Source organism: Pelmatolapia mariae, linkage group LG4 (genome assembly GCF_036321145.2).
Source record: "Pelmatolapia mariae isolate MD_Pm_ZW linkage group LG4, Pm_UMD_F_2, whole genome shotgun sequence".
NCBI classification, from domain to species: Eukaryota; Metazoa; Chordata; class Actinopteri; order Cichliformes; family Cichlidae; genus Pelmatolapia; species Pelmatolapia mariae.
Genome location: NC_086230.1, coordinates 20,292,302 through 20,314,003, shown reverse-complemented (window position 1 = coordinate 20,314,003; position 21,702 = coordinate 20,292,302). Strand labels below are relative to the sequence as shown.

The following is a 21,702-nucleotide window of genomic DNA, read 5'->3' as shown; positions in this document are numbered from 1 at the left end:
CAACCAGTGTCCAAAGAAGAACTTGGAGAATTATTGCTCAAGGCAATTTTAAGATATTACAAGAAAGTAGCTTCCTGGAAGCAAAATGTAAAGAATTCAAGGGGTGATTCAAGAATTTGCTGCAGATATTAGTGAACATTAGTGAACATTTTTTGTCAAGAGTCTGATGGGGAATAGAATCTGTATGCTTATTAGCTTAATTAGCATAAAGACTATGCCAATTCTTTATGCTAGCCTGTCCATGTTCAAAGGTAACAAAAACATGCTTAAAGCTTACAATTGAACATGTTGCATCTCATTAAATTACTTCACATGAATATGTTTTTGTACAGGCTAATGGTTTTATCCTTTTTGCGCATGTTTGTGCTAAGCTAAGCTAGGCTAACCAACTGCTTTAGGTTACAGAATGAGAAGTGAAAACATTCAATGACCCGGTTTCATCTGTATGGACAGAAACGTTGCGAAGGTTTGACAAAAATGGGAAAAGCACATGCAGTTTTTTATTCTTCCATAATACCTGGCTGTTATTTTTACCATGTGTCATCAGGAAAAAAACACAACATCCAATTAAAAGTTAACTACAAATATGACACCTTTATTTAACTTTTTTTGTCCTGAATTGGTTACAGAAACAAGAGAGTTAACTGTTGTTGTTTTTTTTGTCTTTTTCTAATCAGGGGAATCAAGTTCTATACATAGGCATGCTGCGTCACTGCACAGTCATAGCTGTGAAAACCAATATTACCCCTGTCAGCTGCCCCACTGGAGCAGTCTGAAGGCAAGACAAATCAGGAGAGGACAGGCAAGGACATGTCAACCCCAGGGAGTAAGGGTTTTCAAATGGGCTATCCAGGGACGACAAACTTAACATAGAAGTTGTGTGCAAAATCTCACCACAGTCTATTTGATTTTAAACACAGACAATATCAGTCGGAAGATTCTCCTTTTTTTTTTGTTCTTTTTTTTACCCTCAACTCTTCAAACTAACAGAGGAAGTTATTATTAGGTCCAGTGATGATGGCATTTTGTTCCTTTTGGGGAATCGTACTGCTTTGGACCATTTCCCTTTGTTTCTCAAGAACCAGCTCGCACAGACATTAAGTGTGTCATCTGATATACACTGAAAGTATGATTGTTGCCACATGACCTTTTACATAAATAGTTAGTATTCAAAAGTACGTCTGAGAAAGGTCATATATGTAGAAATGGTGATAAGCATGCACAGATAGGTAGTTGACGAGTGCAAAGTCTACAAAGTCACATCATGTTATTCTTTTTTTTTATGTACTCCACATAGAGTGAAAACATCACAAGAATTGAAACCTCCCTCCCCCTCAGCTCTGAGTGCTGATACTCAGGAGCTTTGTTTCTTTGCTGCTGACCATCTAAAACCCTGAGGACAGTTCTTCTTGCATGGATATGAGGCTTGTAGCCTGTTTCAGACCAGGCCTGCCCAAACAGAGCCTGGTATAACAGGACAAGCTGTCTTTGGGCATGAAGCTGGCCTGCAAGTAGCAGTCCTATTTTAGAATAGCCAGTGTGTAAGACATAAACATACAGCAGTAGTCAAGGATTGACCCCTTGTCTTTTCTTAGTAAGATCAGGGGCCAGCACACTGACTATTGGTGGGCTTGAGCCCTGCCTGCTTTGCATTTTCTTTTTTTTTTTATAGCTATCCCTAATATATCACAGACTGTCATGATTTACTGCATGAAGTGGCAAAATTATCAATAGGCATTGTTGTCTTTTTGAAAATTTGAACATAATCATGTTTGCATCCCCGTAACAGCAAAGTGTGGGAGGTACAACCAACATAAATCCTGATAATTGACAACTCACAATTTTTCCTTAATCAAACAAACAAACAAAAAAAATTCAAAATAAAATAAAATAAAAGCACATCTAGTGTTGGCGAAACATTTCCAAAATGCTATAGTTTAAAAAATAAAAGCGTAATGTAACAAACAGGCAAATGTATAAACACAAAGCAAACCAGTTAAAAAAAAAAGAAGATAAAATCAGTTTGCAGTGGTCAGTCAGTTCTCCAATGAATCACTGATATCTAAACTCAGCCTACAGTTAAAAAACAAAAGAAAAGAAAAAAAAGGTAAACAAGCAAGCAAAGCTTTACAGCACTACTATGTACACAGCTCCTCGGGTGAAAGAAAGAGCCGGTGCCATGATGAAGGGAAAGGGCGTGAAACAGAGACTCCAGTGAAACAAGAGTCCTTCTTGGCACAGAGACTTGAGCTATAGCTGACCACAGAAAGAGTCCGGAGGAGGAGAGGAAGGAGGAGGAGGAGGAGGAAGAGACGCTCCACCAGAAAAAAAGAATACAGAAATGAAGACAACGACATAGAGAAGAGGAACATGGATACAGATGGACAGACGCGGGAGCCATTTTCTCATACAGATTGGAAGCTGAGTGAAGGAAGTCTCAGAGATTTCACTGTCACACAGACTTCCCTTTGGGGCCGTCTCGTGCTATCTCATTCCTACCCACCGCCACCCTCCTTCTCCTCCGCCTTTTCCATTTGATCCCCCTCTTTCTACCTTGCACTGTTAATCTGATCTTTCTGAGGCTCTAGGATATCTCCGAACACCAGCCACAGCTCTAAATATAGTCTTGTCACTCACAGCTTGACTACTGTATCAATATAAGTGTTGTTTTTGTAGTTCCGTGCCTCACTGGAGGGTCGTGTGGAGGAATATTTAGCACCAGAAATGTACCTGGACTTTGATTTTTTTTTTCTTTTTTCTCCCCCGTCGACACTCGTGAAATCACAACACTCACATACGTACACACAAACACAAATACAGGAACCGGGAACGGGAGACCATTTCATTTCCTCGCTCCGTTTCTTGCTGATATAAAGTGACAGTTTCTCCTGGCTGCTTCAAAACGCCAGTGGCTCTGGAGATGTGGGTGCGCACAGCAGTCTGACCTCGATTCATTAAGCGGCGCCTCTCCCCCCCCCCCTCGCCCGGTCATGACTGATGTTCCCTTTGTCCAATCATGATCCGCTCTGCTTTATTGTACATCTAAAAGCAATTTGTGGGCAGCTCCGTTCAGGTGCTTCAGGTGCAGCTGTGGTCATTGGGGAAACTTCCTTTCCAGTCACAGTTCAGGCTTCAGAGTTTGTGTTTGCAAAGTGTCCATGCAGGTGGGAGGATGGCGGAAGGTGAGAAGAGTTATGTGTTTTATTCACAGATGGTTCTGATCGCAACCCTAACCCTAACAGAGGTGAGAGAGAGGGAGGAGACAGGTCTGGGGTGTTGGGGGTTGTCGGGTGGGGGGGTAACAGTCTGGAGAGGAAAGGTTTGCTGGAGTGTTATAGGGACCACACACATACACACACACACTCTTTCCTCTTATATGCTGTACATTCACACCTACAGAGGCAGGGTTATTTTAGGAGGGCCCTGCTCAACTTGTACAGTTTGCCCATGTGCTCTGTCTACACCTACGGTGTGGAGGGATGGAGGACAGAGCCAAATGTTTCCACTCGAACGCCTTCATTGTGTGGAGCTGCAGAAAAGACATCCTGCCTGACAGAAAGAGAGAGAGAGCAGGAAAAAGCAATCCATTTCACAGTTTTCAGGGATGCCTACAATGTTGTAGTGTCACAGGATACCAAATGATACCAAAAAAGGAATACTGCATGTCGGCATTTTCAGATCAGAGTCTCTTTTTCTTTTCTTTTTTTTTGCTACTTACTTTCACATTTCCACTCTTCTAGAAAACCTTCAGCTCTGTCCTCCATATCCTACTCTCTCTGAATCTCACACACACTCAAACAGTAGTTGATTGGCACACAGTCAGTGTTAAAGTCTGTACACAGAGTGAAAGGTCGATGTAGGCATCCGTGCTTTTAGTCCAGTCCAGCCAGACAGGGAGGTGGGCCCTTCGTCCTGGACCCCCCTCATTCTCCCTCCTCACCCTCTTCATCTCGTCCTTTTTTTTCCTTTTTAAATCACACACCCTCTTTCCAAACCTCTCGCTCACCACAGCTGCCTCCCCGTGTAGGTAGGAGGGGCAGAGGGCACCTGTAGGTGAAAAAGTTAAGTTTGTTAACCGTCAGCAGTCGAGAAAGCATCTCATTTTTAGACATGCATTTTAATTCACATGGTTACAGGGTCTGCATACAATCCATTCACACTTTATGTGCATATCTCTCTGTGTTTTAAAACAAAATGCCTGTGTTTTGCCATTGCAGATGTATTTACACACTAAAACCAGTCTACACGTCCACACTAGCGTTTTCAGTCGTTTTCACAGAGTTGTGCATCGAAAACGGCCGAAAACGCTTACGTTCCAGTACTGCGCATGCGTGAAGCGCAAGAAGATTCGGCCTGCCTCGTTTCTGTCTGCCGTTTATTTACTTTCCGGCTCGTTGAAACGTCGCGGCAAAATGTCGAGGAAAAGAACCGAGTTTTTTAAATGGACTAACAATGAGGTGGAGTTGTTGCTGCGAGTAACACAAAAGTACAAAGTTGCCAAAGCGAGTGAAAATTAAAGAATTTGAAGAAAAGCTATCTGGAGCATGTACAAACTGTTATTAATCTGTTTTAGGGCTGTCAAAATTGAGAGCAAACAAAACAACTGCTGTATATTGCCCTCCACTATCTTGGTTTAATTGGTCACATGACTGCATCACATGACTAAAATGGGTCATCGTTTTTGAAAGTCTGCGTTTTCGAGTGTCCACACTGAGATGGGACAGCTCAGCTTTGAAATGTATGCGTTTTCGAGAGGGTTTTGAAAACGCTGCGTTTTTCCTTGGGGAAAACGCCGTCTCAGTGTGGACGGGAGGCCAAAACGGAGAGAAAACGATGCATTTTCAAACAAAAACGCATTAGTGTGGACGTAGCCAGAGACTAGCTGTACCCTGAAACCTGAGTGGAAAACCTGCAGGCTGTATTCAGGGCTCCAGAAAAACTAAAAACTACATTTTTTTCCTTGTAAATACATAGTTAATATTCTCTATAAAAATGCTATTTAACTCTTCACCCTTTTGAAAACCTACTAAGAGTAACTTTTGAAGCTCTTTTATGAACATCTTTCAGGCCTGCTTGTAGTACAAAATGACTAGGTGTACATCAGAAGAAGTTAGCCTGTACAGCTACCCTTAAACCCCCCCAGAAACTGTTCTAATGGTTGTGAAACCATATCTTTAGTGATCTATCCTGAGGTGTCAAAACTAGTCATTAAGGATACAGGGGACGTCGTTGTGGAAAGTGTTAACAAAGGTACTGCAGCAAATGATACTGCTCTCTGTAGTAAGGGAACAAATGCAATATTTATCTGTCAAAAAGTATAATGTTTTTATTGATGGAAAATAATGGCTCATATTATTGTATTGCTATTAAATTTTAAAGCCACACGAATCCAATTATAGCAGCTATTATATTTCCCCAAATGCACTGTGGTCAGTTAATAGCCTGGTCTCCAATAATGACCAGCCTCTGGGAAAAAACAAAGTGCCTGTCATAAAATGTGCATTCCAATTTAAAAAAAAAAAAAAAATCCAACAGTACAATCATATTGTTGCTTTTTGTTGTGTTTAATTTGTTGATTCTGATCCATTTCGGTTTGTCATCCATTAATACCAGCCAGATGTCGTCACATATGGTTGCCTACTCCTTCAGATGGTTCACAATAAAACTCCTATTTAGGAATAAAGGGTTTTGGAAAGTGCTGTGTTTTTATCATCGGAGTAACTTAACAGAGAAAGTGAAGTGGATCTGAAAGCGAGGCTTTATACAAAAATAGTGCTGCAGTGACAAATGGGCAAACATGACTCATCACACAGAGAGAATTAGAAATAAAGCTTTACCTCCAGTACAGGCCACCTTCACGTTTAGCCAGTGCAACTTAGCTTGCACTTTAGCTAAAGTTACACTTATTTTAAGTGTAAATATGTGGGTTTAAGCAGGAGCTTATTCATTTAGTACAAAGACTGATTTAATGTATTAAAAAAGGCTAAATGTTTCCATGTTTCCACTTTCAGCCTGTCAGATGATTGATATTTACTGTAAAGAATGGAGGGGTATTGATTTTCCTGTTTTACTTGCTGTTAGATGGGGAATGTGCCAGTCTCCTAAAATGTCAAACTGTACTTAGACCATTATCAACCTTGCAATACAATCCTGCAGTTTTCTATTTAATTCTTTGTGCTCGTATTTGTTTTAGTATCCTTTAAAATTGCTGTTAAAGGTTCTTTATTTCATGCTTTCGGCAAATCGGTTCCCTCAGAGCGCCCTGAGCCGGCTGTACAAATAAACGCTGCCTGCCTTTAACGTGGGTGCACAACAACACCGTTCATGCAGACTAGTGATATTTTATGCAAAGCAGCTTAAGGAGACGCCTCTTCGTTCCCTTTGTCAGCTCGATCAGCACACCCAGCTGCAATTTCTAGGAATAGTGACTACAAATTATCTCTGTCAGCAGAGTGTCATTTCAGCTTTTTAGACTTCTGTAATATGCGAGGTGTTGTTGGGTGGGCTTAATTCATAGCACAGTGGCTGGAAAGCGGTTCACCTGCACCAGCCACCAGCCATGGTGACCATTCATCCTGCACAATGAATCTTGCTGGGTCACCTGACAGTGGCATCATTCAGTGGACAAATGGTATTATATTTTTACACAGACAGCAGAATAAGAAGCAGAAGCTTCCTCACAATCACCCTTACACAGATCAATGTCAGATGAGTGACCATTTGTGACAAATCCGTCCATGCACGTGGAACAAACACAGTCGCTTGAGAGTTTCCAAACACAAACTGAGTACGCACGCACACACTCTCACACCTCTCCCTCATTCTTGTGCAATGACGTATGGTCCAGAACGCACAAATGTGCATGCAGTCTTGTCGGCGTGGTCGAATGAGAGAGCGGCGTGTAAGCGGCGTGTACCTGTGACTGGGAGGATGTACTCACCGCTCCCCCGTTCAGGATCATGGTCATCTCGGTGGGCTGGTAGACGTTGCTGCGGAAAGGAGCGCTTGGCCTGGCAGCGGTGTTGCTGCTGTGCTGCCCGGCACCGCCACCGCTCCTCAAGCCTGGCGTGGAAGAGACGGACAGAGATTACTCATCCTGACTCACCACTCGGCTTACTGTCTGGAGGAACCAAAGAAACACTTGCAGAAATGTCCTCCTGCAGTTATTACTAGCCAAGCATACAAATGTTTCCAAGAGTTGCATTAGTCACTTTGGCCTACATTCCTCCTACAAAGCTAAATTACACCTGTTTGCTCAAAAGTATCAGATTGTGCTGTACCTGCAGTGTTCTCGTCATTATATCCGTAGCCCTGGTTCTCCACAAACTGCCTGTGAGATAGAGGGGTGTCATCGTCGAAGCTCGTCTCCCTCATCCGCGTTGAGTTCTGGGATGTGTCGAAATAATCCGGGGCAGTGGGTTGGGGTGGGGGTCTCAGGCAGACGTGAGATTCGGGAATGGCATGGAAGATCAGCAGCAGCCAGCCCTGAGCAACCAAAGCAATAGCCAGCGCTGGGTCATCCCACTCTGGAGACCTGCCGAGCCAGTCGTTTCCATACAGATAGAAGCCCACCCAGGCTACCCACAGCAGCAGTGACATCAGGCAGGTGACCAGCAGCCAGATGGCATTGCAGCGCCACTGACGTGTCTTGCCACACAGGGCCAAGGAGGCTGCGGTCAGCGCAGCTAGTAGGAGGGCTAGCACATAGCTGCATGCCAGTGCGAAGTCCAGAGGAAGGTACTGACAGGCAGCTTTTCCTTCCCTCAGCACGGTCAGAAGCAGCCACTCTGCTGCAATGATGCCCTGTACGGCACTCAAACCCAGTGCCAGACCGGTTAGGGCACAGCCACCAGGGCTGCGACGCTCCCTGCCCAGCCTGCGCAGGCGGACGCCCTGAACCAGCAAGCAGGAGAAGCAAACAGCAAAAAGGAGACCCCATAGGGCCCTGCGGAGAAGACACAGTGACTCATCCCGCTCAATCAGGTAAGCAAAGCTCAGGCCGAACAAGCCAAGGATACCGAGAAGCAGAAGGAGGATAGGTCCCACGCCGCTCCGCTTCTCGCCCTCACTGATGTGGCGTAAACGGCACAGCAGGACTAGGGCGAGTAAGATGGCAGCCAGCACCCCACCGGCAGCCACAGATTCAACGGCCACCCCCCATATGGAGTCCAGGTCACAGAGGAGGGTGTATGGACGCACAAGGCCCCAGCCACAGCCTCTAGGGAGCGGCTCTGGCTCGCTGTTGGCACGGTGAGCAACAGTCAGCAGCAGCAGGAGGAGAACTGGTGGGAACGCCATCTCTGAGAGAAGACAGATAGCGAGACGATGCAGAGGTAAGGGGCAATGAGGGAGAGTGGAGAAAAGTAGGGGAGAGAAAGTCAGTAAGTCATTCTGGTCAATAACATTTGCAAAGCTGTAGAGCTGCGCAGTCACTCCCACAGCAATCATTCCTTTGTGTGACAATAAAGACAATCGCCCACTGCTGTGTTTTAGAGAGGGAACAAAAGACAGTAGTTCATGCAGGGTGAATGACTGAAGCCTTTCTAACACACACGTCCTGTTTCACCAATAATAGCCTATAGCCAAACCTTTTTTGAACCTTTTAGAAGTTTTTTAACCCTTTAAGACCTACCATAGAACCAAGTCCGCCAGAGCTTATATTATATTTTTACATGCTGTAGTGCCAATTATGGGAGCATTTCAAGATGATATACATCAATACAACCATTACAGCCCAAATTTTAATAATATGTATGCATTAAGTGCATAGTAATTACATAAATTGCAAAAAAGTGCAATAAACTACAAAAAAATTGAAAATCGTTTTTGTTTTTTTAACATATATTTCTAGTTAGAGAAATTTAAGAGGCTTATCCCTCAAAACTGTAAATACAAAAAAGTTGCACAAACTAGTTTCCCACCACAGGAAATTTATTTGAAGTGTCTTCATAGTTTTACTTTTGAAATACACCAATTTTTATATACTGCAGGAAAAACGAAAATAAATATTATAGTGCAAATTTGCAAAAAAGCAGCATATGCATCAAAATAAACTATTTCCAGCAGTGCAATTTGAGTTCTAAGCATCCCAGAAACGACACAGAAAGTCATAAAGTCAAAGATAACTTTTAAAAACACCAGTATAGGCTCTGAGGCCCTGACAGTAAAAAAAACTACATTTCCGCGAAAATGACGTCACTTCCGGTTTCGGGCAGGTAATGGCGGACATGCGAAAGTTCGCGCTGACGTCTATTCCAAGTAGGAAGTGTTATGAACAGCTGATCGGATCGGCAAAGCGTGTTTCTGGAATATTATGTTTTTGTTGCTGCAAGCGCTTTTTATGCAGTTTTTGCAAAGCTATATGTGGAAGAAAACCGTGACCTAGGACAAGCTGATGGCATAAGATGTAAGTACAACTTCTCCGGTTTCATATGCAAAAAAAATTATTGCGCTAGCTTACGTGGTTGCAGTGATACAGGGATTTAAAAATAGATACGCAAATTGTAGCGGGGGCGCTACGCTCGGCTCTAAAGGGTTAAAGGGTTCATTTCTGAGGCAAATGGCTTCAAATAAAAACAGCAACCCTCCCATGCAATGAAAAATAAAAAAGAGCCCTACACAACCTACCTACACAACAACAGAGTTTTAGGGGTGTGATTTGTCTAGTCTTATCTAGCGCACTAGCCTTTGGAGTGCTGACAGGGGAGCTGCAGCATCATGCATATTTTTATGAAAAAACAAGAGAAACAGAGAAAGGAACTACTGTGTACACTCAGTTTGGCTCACTATCAGGCATCTAAGGGCACCTAGTGACAATCTATTGTAGACAACAGCAACAGAACCTCGAGCACAAGTACAAACATTTGTGTACTTTTGAGAAAAGTGTCCCAGTGAGGGGAAAAACAAAAAACAAAAAAACCCACATAAGCACTCTGCAAAATCAATGCCGTCTCAGTCTCCCTTTTCCTTTATTCATCACAACTGTCAGCCACACAAACACACATAAAAATACACAATCTTTCATTTCATTGTGGGCTTTGCTGGGATGATCAGCGCTGTCATTTCACCTGACAAGCTGTGTGTTTTATAGGAGGTTGATCTGTATTTAAAGGCGCCACAACACCGCGCGCACAAACATATCTTCCTGCCAGGCTGTTGTCACTAAGCTTTCGGGCATTCTTTCCAGGCTGGCTCATGCACGCTGCTCTTTTCTGTCCTCTCCATGCTTACAGCTGCACGTTGGATTGTTTATTTCAGAGAACTTTAGTCACAGTGTGAGTCCGCCATGAACGTCTCGCTGTGTCCACGAATAGACAGTGTTTGCATACCACATGGTGAACACTGGATATTTCCAGCTTCACGTCCTCTGTCTCTCTATATCAAGTAAGTTGGGATGAGTCATATGGTTGGGGCGATAGAGGAGAGTACTAGGTTTAAACACACCAGTTATTAAATAGAGCAGACTGGAAGAAGAGAGAAATAGACTCAAGACATTTGGAAAATACGAGGAAGTCTAGTCAATCAGTAGCAGTGTAGCCCCGCTTTGGGCCGTATTGTCTTTGTGACATTTCTGACTTTCCTGTAAGGTATGACAGTAAAGAGGAAACCAGCTACAATCAATATTTTTTAACAACATTGCATTAAATAAAAACCATCGCTCATATTCCCATGGAGTCCTGCAGCTCTCTGCTGCTCTATAGTGACTTTCAGCTCATTGTTCAGATGTCTGACTGCCACTTTACCGGTGCCATTTACTTTTACACTTCTAACAAGAGCTCATTCTAACTCTCCTTTACAAAAGGACACTCAACAGTAGATTTAAATATAGCAGGTTGACTCTAAACTAATGATTAAGTTGCTTTATAATGGCTGGATGTGTAAATAAGCTCAAATTGACCGCTCACGTGTTTGTCACAGCTTAGACCGCAACATTGGACACGCTGTAAAATCTCAATAAAAACAAGGAGATTTGAAATAATTTAAATGCTGTATTAATACAAATAAATCATCTGAGGCTTAACAGTTCTTGTGTTGCTCCAAATGAATTCAATGCATTACAGATCTGGACTGTAGGATGCGTCAGGTTAACCGCCCGCGCTCTTTTTTCTCCCATGCAGCCGTGTTGTTCTAACACATGCAGAATGTGGTTTGACATGGATGGGTGGACGTATATGTCACTTAGTCTTAATGGTGCCTTCCTAGGTGTGCAGGTCACCCGTGACATGTGCACTAATGCACCTCCATACCATCAAGGATGCTGACTTTTGAACTGTGTGCTGATAACAAGCCAAGTGGTCTCTCTTCAGTGAGAAGCCAGTGGTTAATCAAGGTCTTGATGGGGGTGGGCGTGGGGGGACAGACAGACACTCTCTGTCTCTAAAGCTCAGACAGAGAGAAAAAGAGCAGTAGCCCTATGGCATATGGTTTGCCTGGTGAGCTGTACCAGCACCCACTAGTCAAGGTCTTTTTTTTTTAATGGTACAGTTTTACATCACATAGAAAATATATTTACTGCCCATGCAGTGATTTTTAGTACTGCAGTTTAAATTTAATGAAGTACAGGCTGAGGCCCTAAAGGTCACCACTGTTTTAGTTTTCTGTCTTGTCCTTTGCAGAAAGAGATTTCTCCAGATTTTCTACATCTTTGAATGATATTATAAACTGTAGCTAAGATTCCTTACACATAATTTAAAAAAGACCAATAACACCCATGTTCAAACCTATTTTGCCACAAAAAAAGTTCATAAAGATGTAAAAAAGCATTATTAATGTTCTATAAGAAACTGAAAAACACAATATGTACTGCTTTATAATTCTTCTCCAGACCTTCCTTCTCGCCCTGCCTGCATAGCTGGACCATCCATTTATTTACAAGCTTTTGATGTTTCTTTCCTCATATACATTTAAGACGGATTTTTTAAGAGAGCAGTTGTTTACAAGTTTGCAAAATAGCATTATTTATTTCTCACCCCCCCCTCCCCTCCCCTGAGGGCATAACAGTGAAAGATGTGTGCATATATATGTGCGCTGTGCATATTCATGTGTTTCGAGCCCTTTCATGTATCCTTCAGAGATTTACACCCTCCAAAATTCTTCTTCATGCCTCCTCATTAATAAAATTCTTTGCTCCCTCATTTCCTGCTTGTTATTTCCTGTTGTCTCATCCCTTCCTTCCTTCCTTGCTGCTGCAGCTCGTAGCCGCTGGTTATTATTGGTCTATATTAACATCAATCAGTGCTTACAGAGGAATGACTCACCAAAACACACACACATAAAAATACAGAGCTGGATCTTTTTGTGCATACACAAACACCTGACATTATCATGCACGCCTTAACGCACAAAAACACTCATGTTTCCTCCTAACATCACCCCGCTTTTTATGCTCTGTCACTAAACTACAGGAACAAAAGGGAGAGCAGCCAAGGAGTTAAAACCTCACTCGCTCATCCTCAAAAAGCCAAGCAGCCTGCTCCTCCTCCTTCTTTTTGTCTTTCTTCCACACATCCTTTGTCACATTGTAATTACTGGGACATTAACGCTTTGCACTCGAGACAAGTGCACATCACAACAGGACACGGAGGGACTGGAGCTTGTGGCCTGCACACTCGTGACTTTTTGACTCGCTCGCCATCTCGTCACCCCCCTCTCGCACAGATGGTTGCTCTGGCTGCTTTTTGAGTGGCTTGGCAGACCGTTAAGCTGCAAAGCTGAAGGATGCGCAGAGAGAATGGCTGCACACATGCACAAGCAGCGAGACGTGCATGTGCAAAATGCTACGCAGAATATGCCGCACACCTACAGACACCTTTTTTACTTCAGCTTTACATGAGTGGTTTTAGAAGCGAAACTGTCTGGCCTTTTGGTTTGTGCAGCACAGAGGATGTAGCTGCCGTCTCACCCTCCCCTCGCTCTCTCTAGACGTGTTTCTCTTTCTGTCACTCATCACGCAGCCATCTCTGCCCTGCCCCTCCATTAAAAAAAATCCTCTATTCTGTTGGATTTTCAATGCCACCGCTCCTCCAGAGCAGCCAGAGCGGCCTCGGCTTGCTGTATTTGAAGATGTGCTGTGAAAGATGCGCCTCACACACCTCGACTAGTCCCCCTCTTTTGCTACCCAGTGTCTAATCCCAAATGCACCGTCTTGCTTCCATTTTGGCATCAATTCCCCTTTTCTGCTTGTGCCCCCCCGCGCCTTCCTACTCCACCTCCTCCTCCTCATCCCCCCTGCTTTCCTTTCCTTTTATTTTCACTGTGTATCTTATGTAACTGAGGGAAGGATCCAGCTCCTGCCAGTTCTGCTGCATGGCTGCTGTTTCTCAGGCTTCATCTTCCTCAGTGCCAAGCAGCCTGCTGGCAACCCGAGGTCCATCTTAGTCCCCTTCATTTCCCATCTAGAAGTGTTACATGTGTTGCTTTCGCATAAACATACAGGCATTATGTTCACGTAACATACAGCTTGGTGGCATTTACTATGGATGTGTGTGTGTGTGTGTGTGTGTGTGTGTGTGTGTGTGTGTGTGTGTGTGTGTGTGTGTGTGTGTGTGTGTGTGTGTGTGTGTGTGAGAGAAGGCAACACATTGTGACACAACACTGATTGTGGAAAGAATGCAGCATGCAATTCCTTACAGCGCTGCTGTTAAAACACAACAGGAATACAAGCATGAGAGTGCAAATGTGCAGCACTGCAGTCATTCAGATCTGCCCCAGGCTGGATAGGCAGGGATGGGGGTGGGAGGGGGATAGGGGTTGGGGGGGTAGAAACAAGCTGTCCTGTACAATTACAAGCTCCAACAATTATCAGACGTAGCTCACGAGCAGATGCTTACTAATTACCCTTGTGATAATTGGGGGGATTATTACGATTTGACAACCTGCAGTAATTGTCATTTTTTGAGTCTTATGCCGAGAATTTGAATCTGAATGGGGATGAATCTGCGTCTGTACGAGTGCTTAAATGCATAGGTATACATGTGGAAACGCACGGATCCAGCTGTTGAGGTGAGTGGGTCAATTGCAGGTCTTGTCCTGGCATCTGCTTGCTGGTGACACCGCTCAATGACTCCAGCATTATCCACCTTTTCTTATAACACTGCATACGTTTACATTATTAGCTGGGATTATACATATATATATATAATATGAACCCAGGCCTGCAGTGGCTTCAGGAATGAAAGCCTGGTCTGAAAGAGCAACTCGTGTTTGTCCCTCTCCACTGATTCATCCTTATAGAATATTATGAAGGTTGCAATTAGATCCTTTCAGGGCCTTTTTTAAAATAATGATAATGTTGTTTATATAAAAATCTTTGCTACATGATAACTAGCTGACAAGCAAAAAAAATTAACCAAATAAAGTCAGGATAGTGCATTGACAAAAATCTATAAATTACTTAAAATACTGACCATTTGAATAACAGGTGTTTATTCCTGTAACCTTTTCAGTTATTAAATGAAGTACATTATAATCAGTTAATATAAGAGTTAGTTTTATTCTATTCTTTCTAAGGACCTAGTGCTATAGTGTAAAAGTATATTAAGACTGTACATGGTCTACTGATGAAGACGTTCTGAGTGAGAGGGCTGGCTCGCACATCTTCTTCCTTCCAGTTTTCTGTTTTCATCAACCAGTTTTAGAGGATCTGAGAGGGTTTTAAATTAAACTTGGCTTGGCTGGACTTGGTTTTATTTCCTATAGTGAAGAGTCTTCTTTCTCTCTTGAGAACACTTTGACAAGATGACCAGAGACAACCTCTCTAGCAGTGCATTTAACCAGAGTCACAGACATTCAATGATGAAAACTGTCAATATGTGGCCAATTTATATGCTGAGTCTCGTGCATGAATATATATTTCTATACTTCCAACTTTTGTACTTCCTGCAAGGCTGCTGAAATAAACAGACCTGAGATCACAGCGATGCAGCAGCAGCAGACATCCTAGAGTTAGTTTCCTGTGCATGGATTGGAGACATCTACAGCAGCTTTGATCCTGCAAGTACAGCACGCTTTCTTCATTATTCCGACAAGATTTTTGTCGTAGCCGGTCAACTGTTACCCATTCATGACGCCATTTTTTTGATGAAGGTTTATCATAAACAAATGCGAGGGAATGGATTTGCTGGAAAGCATCCAACCTCCTACTTCACATAAAATAGCCAAAAGTGAATTCCATCATCTGATCTGACTGTGTTTGTCAATAGTCTTGTGACATTTGTGAGCTCGATCATAATCCAGCTGGTAGCAACAGACAAAACAATGGAAATTTAAAGAGAAAAATGAGGGAAGTGATGTGTTATTGCACTGTGATGTACATGTTGGTGCTAAAACAGTGGGAAGAAGTTGGAAATGCAAAGTTTAGGGAAAAAAACTCAAAGACAACATATATAAACAGGTTTAGGAATAAAAAAAAACCTGAAAGAAGAGCCTGAAAAGACGTGATACATTTGCCACACCAAGCTCCTGGGTGCCATACTGAAGAATCTGACAGTGTAAGTATTCTCCCAAGACTCTTCAGACATCCCTGGCCACCCTAATTAGGCCTCATTACCATGTGACTGGACTCGCAGCGAGACCATATGCTAATTGACTTGGCAATTAAGAGTGCCAGTGTTTATTCTCAACCCTTACTCCCCTCCCTTGACTATCTTGTCTCTCTCCCTCCGACAATAATAACAAGCGTGAGGTGACGGGTCAGATGTGAAGGCATGCCAGACCCCAAAGTGTACCCTGAAACTAGAGCCACGGACATCTGGTGTCACGTGTTCTGCTTCTGTGTGACACAAATGAGCGGCATCCATTATAGATAACTTGATGGGACCCGGGGTGGAGATGAAGGAGGCTGGGGTTGGAGGGTGGGGGTGGTCACAGGGGCCCAGGGAGATCAGATTTGGTTAGAGAGCGTGATAGTGATCAGAGTGGCAAGAGGAAGAAGGAACAGCCGGATATGCGGAGGAAGAATTGGAGCGAGGCTCTTGCCTGGAGCATGTGTGGGTGTGTGTGTGTGTGTGTGTATGTTGGAAAGGGTGGGAGGTGCATGATCACAAATGCACATATAAAAGGAGAAGCAAGGAGTTCCCATGTAAGTGACAAAAATACCCCATCTTATACAGTCAGCTGCTTCATGTGTACATAGAGAAGCTACACACACAAGCACACATACACGTATACAATCATCTGAACACGGCACATATGGCGTCCTCCCGGAGGACAAACTGTAGCTTTATTTTTCCCCAAGAGGATGCTAAGTAACTCATGAATTCACAGTCTGACAATAAACAGCTTCACCCTGCTGAATATTGATTAATGATAGAAAACAAAGCACTCCAAAACAGGCCAGTGAGCTTACTCGGTACACGATCCTGCGCTCAGAGCTCGCGTATCATCTATCTACTGATCAATAAGGAGGGTAATCCATAAACTGGCATCAGTTTCCATGCAAAGATCCTTTTTCTAATTGGGCTCAAGAGGTCATTTAAGTGCGATTTCTTGTCAAGTTAGACATCCTGGGCACTGTGTCCTGTCTGCAAGGCCAGCATGAGAGGTTCAAGTCTACTAAAAGGGACACCCCTGTGTTTTAGCTGGCCAAAGAAGCAGCTTAATGCAAACACAAATTCAGAGAATGCCCTTTTCTTCCTTTCCTTTTTTCAGCATCCCCCTCTCTCTTAACAATACGACCACATGGGAGGATCCCTGGGGGCTTCCAGAAGAGTGTGTTTGTTTGAGGGACCAGAAGTAAGGCCATTGTTATCCTGGGGGGTGGGGGGAATGTGTGTGTGATTCCAAAAATAAAAGAATGACATCTAACCTCCGAACTAAAGCACAGCGGAGTGATTGACACTCCCAAAATATCCCAGTGTGTTGTGGGATGAAAATGGAGTCGCTGCCACTAAAAGAGAGCAGCGTTTCTATCCTCGTGAGAAAAAAAGCTCAAATGTCTCACCAGTCGAACTGCTTCACAGTCATTTTCTTTAGTTTTTACCTAATTTGCCTTAAGCTCGAGACAGTATGAGCTGAGCATCGTGCATGAATATACATTTCTGCAAAAATGCTCAACCCATGTTTGCCCTCTGCTCCCCACACCTGCATTTGGTGCATCGCCTTTTTTTTCTACGGCTGTCAGTGATGCAACTTCCTTCTCAGCTGATAAACCCCCCTTTAAAAAAAACAGCCTTAATACAGTACAGACGCAGGTGCATTCAAATAAACAGTGATTCCCTGTAGGGTATTCAGCCAAACAGCCCTCAGTAAATGTCGTGCGTACACATTTCCACAAGGATGACTCCCCCGTGCAAACCCCCCCCCCCCATTTTCCCTTAAAAAATCAGTATCTGTAGGCGACATGGTGAGCAGCACGTACCTTGAACGACGTAAATTAAAGGTGTTCGAGGATGAAGACGGGTGCACAGTTGTCAGGTTTGATGGGAAACACAATAAAAATGTCACATTTCGTAATGAGCTCCGCTCGCTGGGTTTGCGTATTCTCTCTCCATCCACATGGACCCTTATGAGATAAGACCAGAGGATTCCTCTTGCTCCTGGTTCCACACCAGAGGTACCCGGTTATTCAGCCCGTGTCTGTTTTCCTCAGCGGCAGAATGTGCATGAATGGAAGTCCAAAAACAAGAGAGAGGATGAGACAAACCGGGTTTAAGGGTTGAAATATTTAAGAGATTCTTTATCGTTTTCCCTTTAAATCCTTTGTTTAGCAGTGCGCATATTTGACTTTGATTCGGCACCAACGTCGGAGTGTTCACCGGAATAAATAAAACAGACGGCCGGTCGGAATTCTGCGATGCCCATAACAACACGGATCCCCCCTCTTCCAGTTACTGCGCTGATTATGCCGCTGAATGTCCGGGCTGACTCTCGCTGCTCTCCGCTGCACCTCTCCCGACTCAGCGCATCACCGAAGCTGCGCTCCGCATAACGTGCGTAATGATAATCCTTCTACGCGCACAGAGAAAGTGACAGCTCTCCACAGCCGCCACAGTCCCCGCCGTCTCCTCTCTGTCCTCGTTCACTGTAACCGTGACAGATTAATTGATCACTGACACGTGCACGCTTTATTAGCTCGCTGCACAACGAGACTCGAGCGCATGCACGCGCACACTCCACTCCACCTAAGATCTCTGTCACTGTTTCAGCCTGTGAGCACAGATTGGACCCTCTACATGCAACTCTGTCACATCCAGCTGGTGCGGCACTGTTCCGCGCTCACAGAAAACACACCAATGCAACGTCAACTTATCCAGTGCGTTTCCGACTGTGCCTTTCAGAATAAAGTTCTCAAGCTAATGTCCTCTATGTCTTCCAATAGAAGTAATAAATAGTAGTAATAAACACGCTTAATAACGTGGATGACGAATGAAATGGCATTTAGGTTGATGGCTATAGCTCGTTAGGTATCCCGGGTTATCTACCAATTGGGAGGTTGGGGGATTGCATGCCTTAAAGTATCCTTGGGAAAGATATTTGAACCCTAAGTTGCTCTTCAATTTATTCATCAAAGCAGATTGAAATGTAAAAAAAAAGTGTGAATTCGAATGAGGCATGCTTTACGAAGTGCTCCGAGTGATCCTTGTAGAGTAGAAAAGCCCTATATAATAACTACTTTTAAATCTCTCCGACTTCTGTTCTCGTGGACCGTTTTTTTGTGACTCTTATTTTTACAGTTACACGATCCACTTTCCGGGATTCCTTTTGTTATCTAGGGGATCTTGACGGTAACAAATTGTGGTGATTATTATTTCTCGCTCACATCACATGCTTGTTGTCTCAGCTGCTCCAGTCCATCTTCCAGGGAGGCTTGGACTGGTGGAACACCCCCACTGGCTCCCACCATCTCATCCTCCTCTTGGATTCCCTGTTTTATTAGTGTTGCAAGATGCGAGTCATGGGGAAGGATTTCCATTTTACAAACACTCCCCCCCCCCATGCAGCCTAACACGTCTGACCAGGTGACTGTAATGCTTGCAGTGTGGAGCTGGTGCAAAATCCGTTCACAGAGAAAGGTTTAGTTTTATTAGATTGCAGGTAATCCAGCGATTTAGGGGGCGGTGTTCATCTAAATTTTGGCTTCTGCATGTTAATGGTACTAAGCCAAATCCTGCTGCACCATGAGGGAGAAACTGGGAAGCAACAACCAGCAACACTCACATTTTGTACATTTTCCATGGGACTGGCCTCTAGCTGGTCTCTCTCCCCCTCGCTTTTCCTTTCACATGCACTCCGACTCATAAATACATGCAAAGTAAAATGACATGCAGGCTCTGGGCAGTAAGGAGGCGTATCATATGGAGTAGCAGCTGAGGATATGAGACTAATCTGACAGGTGCAGTCTGGGAGAGTGACAGCATGGGAAGAGGGGGTGGAGGAAGAGGAGGGGGGTCACAGCTCAAAACAGAAGGACTGAGAAGATTAACGGTCCTCTCACTCCGGTATCCGCAGACAACGAGCATGTCATCAATTTCATATTTATTCTAATCGTCTTTATGGACAACTGCGAACAGGCAGGGAAATCGTTATATAATCACACCTAGTTAATCACAAGAAATGGATTTTAAAGAACATCCCGATGTGAATACCTTATCTGGTTAGAGTAATAGTCCAATTAAGAGGTTTATTACCATGTAATTCCTGAGTGTGGAGCTGGGATGGGTAATTAGGCCACCATTTTGTGCCGCAGAGTTCATAAACACAAAAGAGAGTGCTGAGAAGACTGATACCTCTGTCGTGTCAGCCTCAGAAATATGTGGAATGAAATCAACTTATCATCAACTCCGAAATTAAGTAATTAACACGCTAGAAGTCTTTTATTTATTCAACACAAAAGGCAGCTATTTAGATTTATTCTCACAGGGACTAATTATGTACGTGACTAATCTTCTGGCAACTTGTTGCCAAGCCAAAACCAGAGATCCCAAGGAATTCGTTAATTGTGGTAGGCTAAAAAGTCCAAGGGATAAACCTGTCTGTCACTCTAAAATTAAACATAGTTTCATTAGAGTACTGTAAGATAATATGGGAACTGCTGAGAGTCTTTGGGAGCAACAGGAAGACTATAAGGAGCGTAGGGAGGCACCTCCTGTTGTGTGCACTAAGATTATCGTTAGATGATAGCTGATTGCGTTAGGGCATTGCAGCTGAAAGGGTAACAGATAATAGGAATTGACTTGTATGATAAGTAGATAAATAAGAACATGAATACATTAATAACTTGAGCTTATTATATAATATTAGTAAGTCCTAAGTAGTAGTTTCTCTTGACAATACTTTTTTAAAGATATAACACATTTTGGGGTCAGTTTGAAGGAAAGGCAGATATGAAATGTAAAAGTGAAGTCAGAGGTCAAATGTCACATGATATGGATGCAAACTATGATATAATATTTAGAATCCCCGCCAAATTTTAAAGATAAAATGCATTTTATGAAAGTTTGACCTAATTTGACCTTGAAGAAGAGGTCAGAGGTCATAAGTAACGTGGTATTTAGAATCCCCATATATCATTCCCTGCATGCTCATATATTCACAATACAAACAATAGCAGTAAGAAACATAGTTTTAAATAGCTCTATATAGCATTATTGTCACATTCCCCTTCAGATCCAAATGTTGACCTTGAAGGAGAGGTCAGAGGTCAAATGTGACATGACATTTCAAAGAAATTCAAACCAAAAACTAAATTTCCTGATTTTGGTCTATTTATTATATTTGTTATACACATATGCAATAAACTCAAATTGTTGTGGTTTATATATTGCTGATTTACTTATTTATCATCTTTTTTTCAGTTGAGCTAATAACCATAGCACCTAATTATAAGAGTTTAGGTTAATTCTTTTGCGTTATGTATGTAGGTCCTTGAAACTCTTTGAGTTTGTGATTGATGTTGTACAGTGAGTGCTTTGTGTGAGTAATTTGTCTTGACGTTATGTTGTGCAGTCGCTCTTTTTCAAACACAATCTCGATCTACAACTTGCTGAATAAATTAAGCAAAGACTGTAACAGAATAGGTGCAGTTACATCTACAGTGAGGCTCAGATGAAAGCACCCAGTGGAAAATTCCTGCTTTAGTATTCATAGAGGGTGACAAGGCAACTCTGGATCAGTGTGAGTCTCAATCGTGCTCTGATATAACATTACTGACAGGCAGTTAGACTAACTTTGGCTCTGACTCTGAGTTATAATCCTCCTTGTGTCGGTCATAATTCCTATTGGTTTGTTCATTATATCGCATATACAGTATGATACAGTGCCTCCATGCTGGTCAGAGATTGCTTTGCCTTGTCAAGGCCCCGCTGGGTTGCACACAATAAGCCTCACAGTGACAGCAGGGTGGCTGACATACAGAACATATGTTGCATCTGTTTCCAGTGACGAGCGTCCGAATGAGAGTCCATGACCACACAGGATGTATTAACTATGGCAGGATGCAGGTGTCCAAAATTAGCGGGAAGAGTCTAATTTTAAAGAACACTTTGTTTCCAGCCTCACTTCCTATTTTAAACTGGCTGAAAAATATCAAACAGGGACAAAGGATGTGAAGTGTGATAGGCGGGCTGTCTGGTGAGGAAAAAACCTTGGCTGAACTCTTACATTGTGTATATTTACAAATATCTGTGAGGTTTTATTCAATCATTTCTAAACAAACAGAAGGTGAAATGTTGAAGTTGATCTATATTGTGTCCTTTTGTTACAGTT

General features: G+C 43.1%; 1 protein-coding gene across 2 annotated transcripts; it reads right to left on the bottom strand.

Moving 5' to 3' along the window:
- Positions 1-567: 567 nt before the first annotated feature.
- gprc5ba (G protein-coupled receptor, class C, group 5, member Ba) lies at positions 568-18,224 on the bottom strand. Of its 2 annotated transcripts, none has more exons than XM_063471816.1 (4): positions 17,357-18,224; positions 7,281-8,300; positions 6,917-7,062; positions 568-4,047 (listed from the first exon to the last, which is right to left on the bottom strand). In XM_063471816.1, the coding sequence occupies exons 2-4, from the start codon at positions 8,296-8,298 to the stop codon at positions 4,003-4,005; spliced, it is 1,209 nt and encodes a 402-aa protein (XP_063327886.1). In that variant the 5' UTR covers positions 8,299-8,300; positions 17,357-18,224; the 3' UTR covers positions 568-4,002. The 2 variants fall into 2 exon arrangements, with proteins under 2 accessions (XP_063327886.1, XP_063327887.1); XM_063471817.1 differs by having other exon boundaries at positions 6,941-7,062; positions 17,357-18,222.
- Between the last annotated feature and the right edge of the window lie 3,478 nt (positions 18,225-21,702).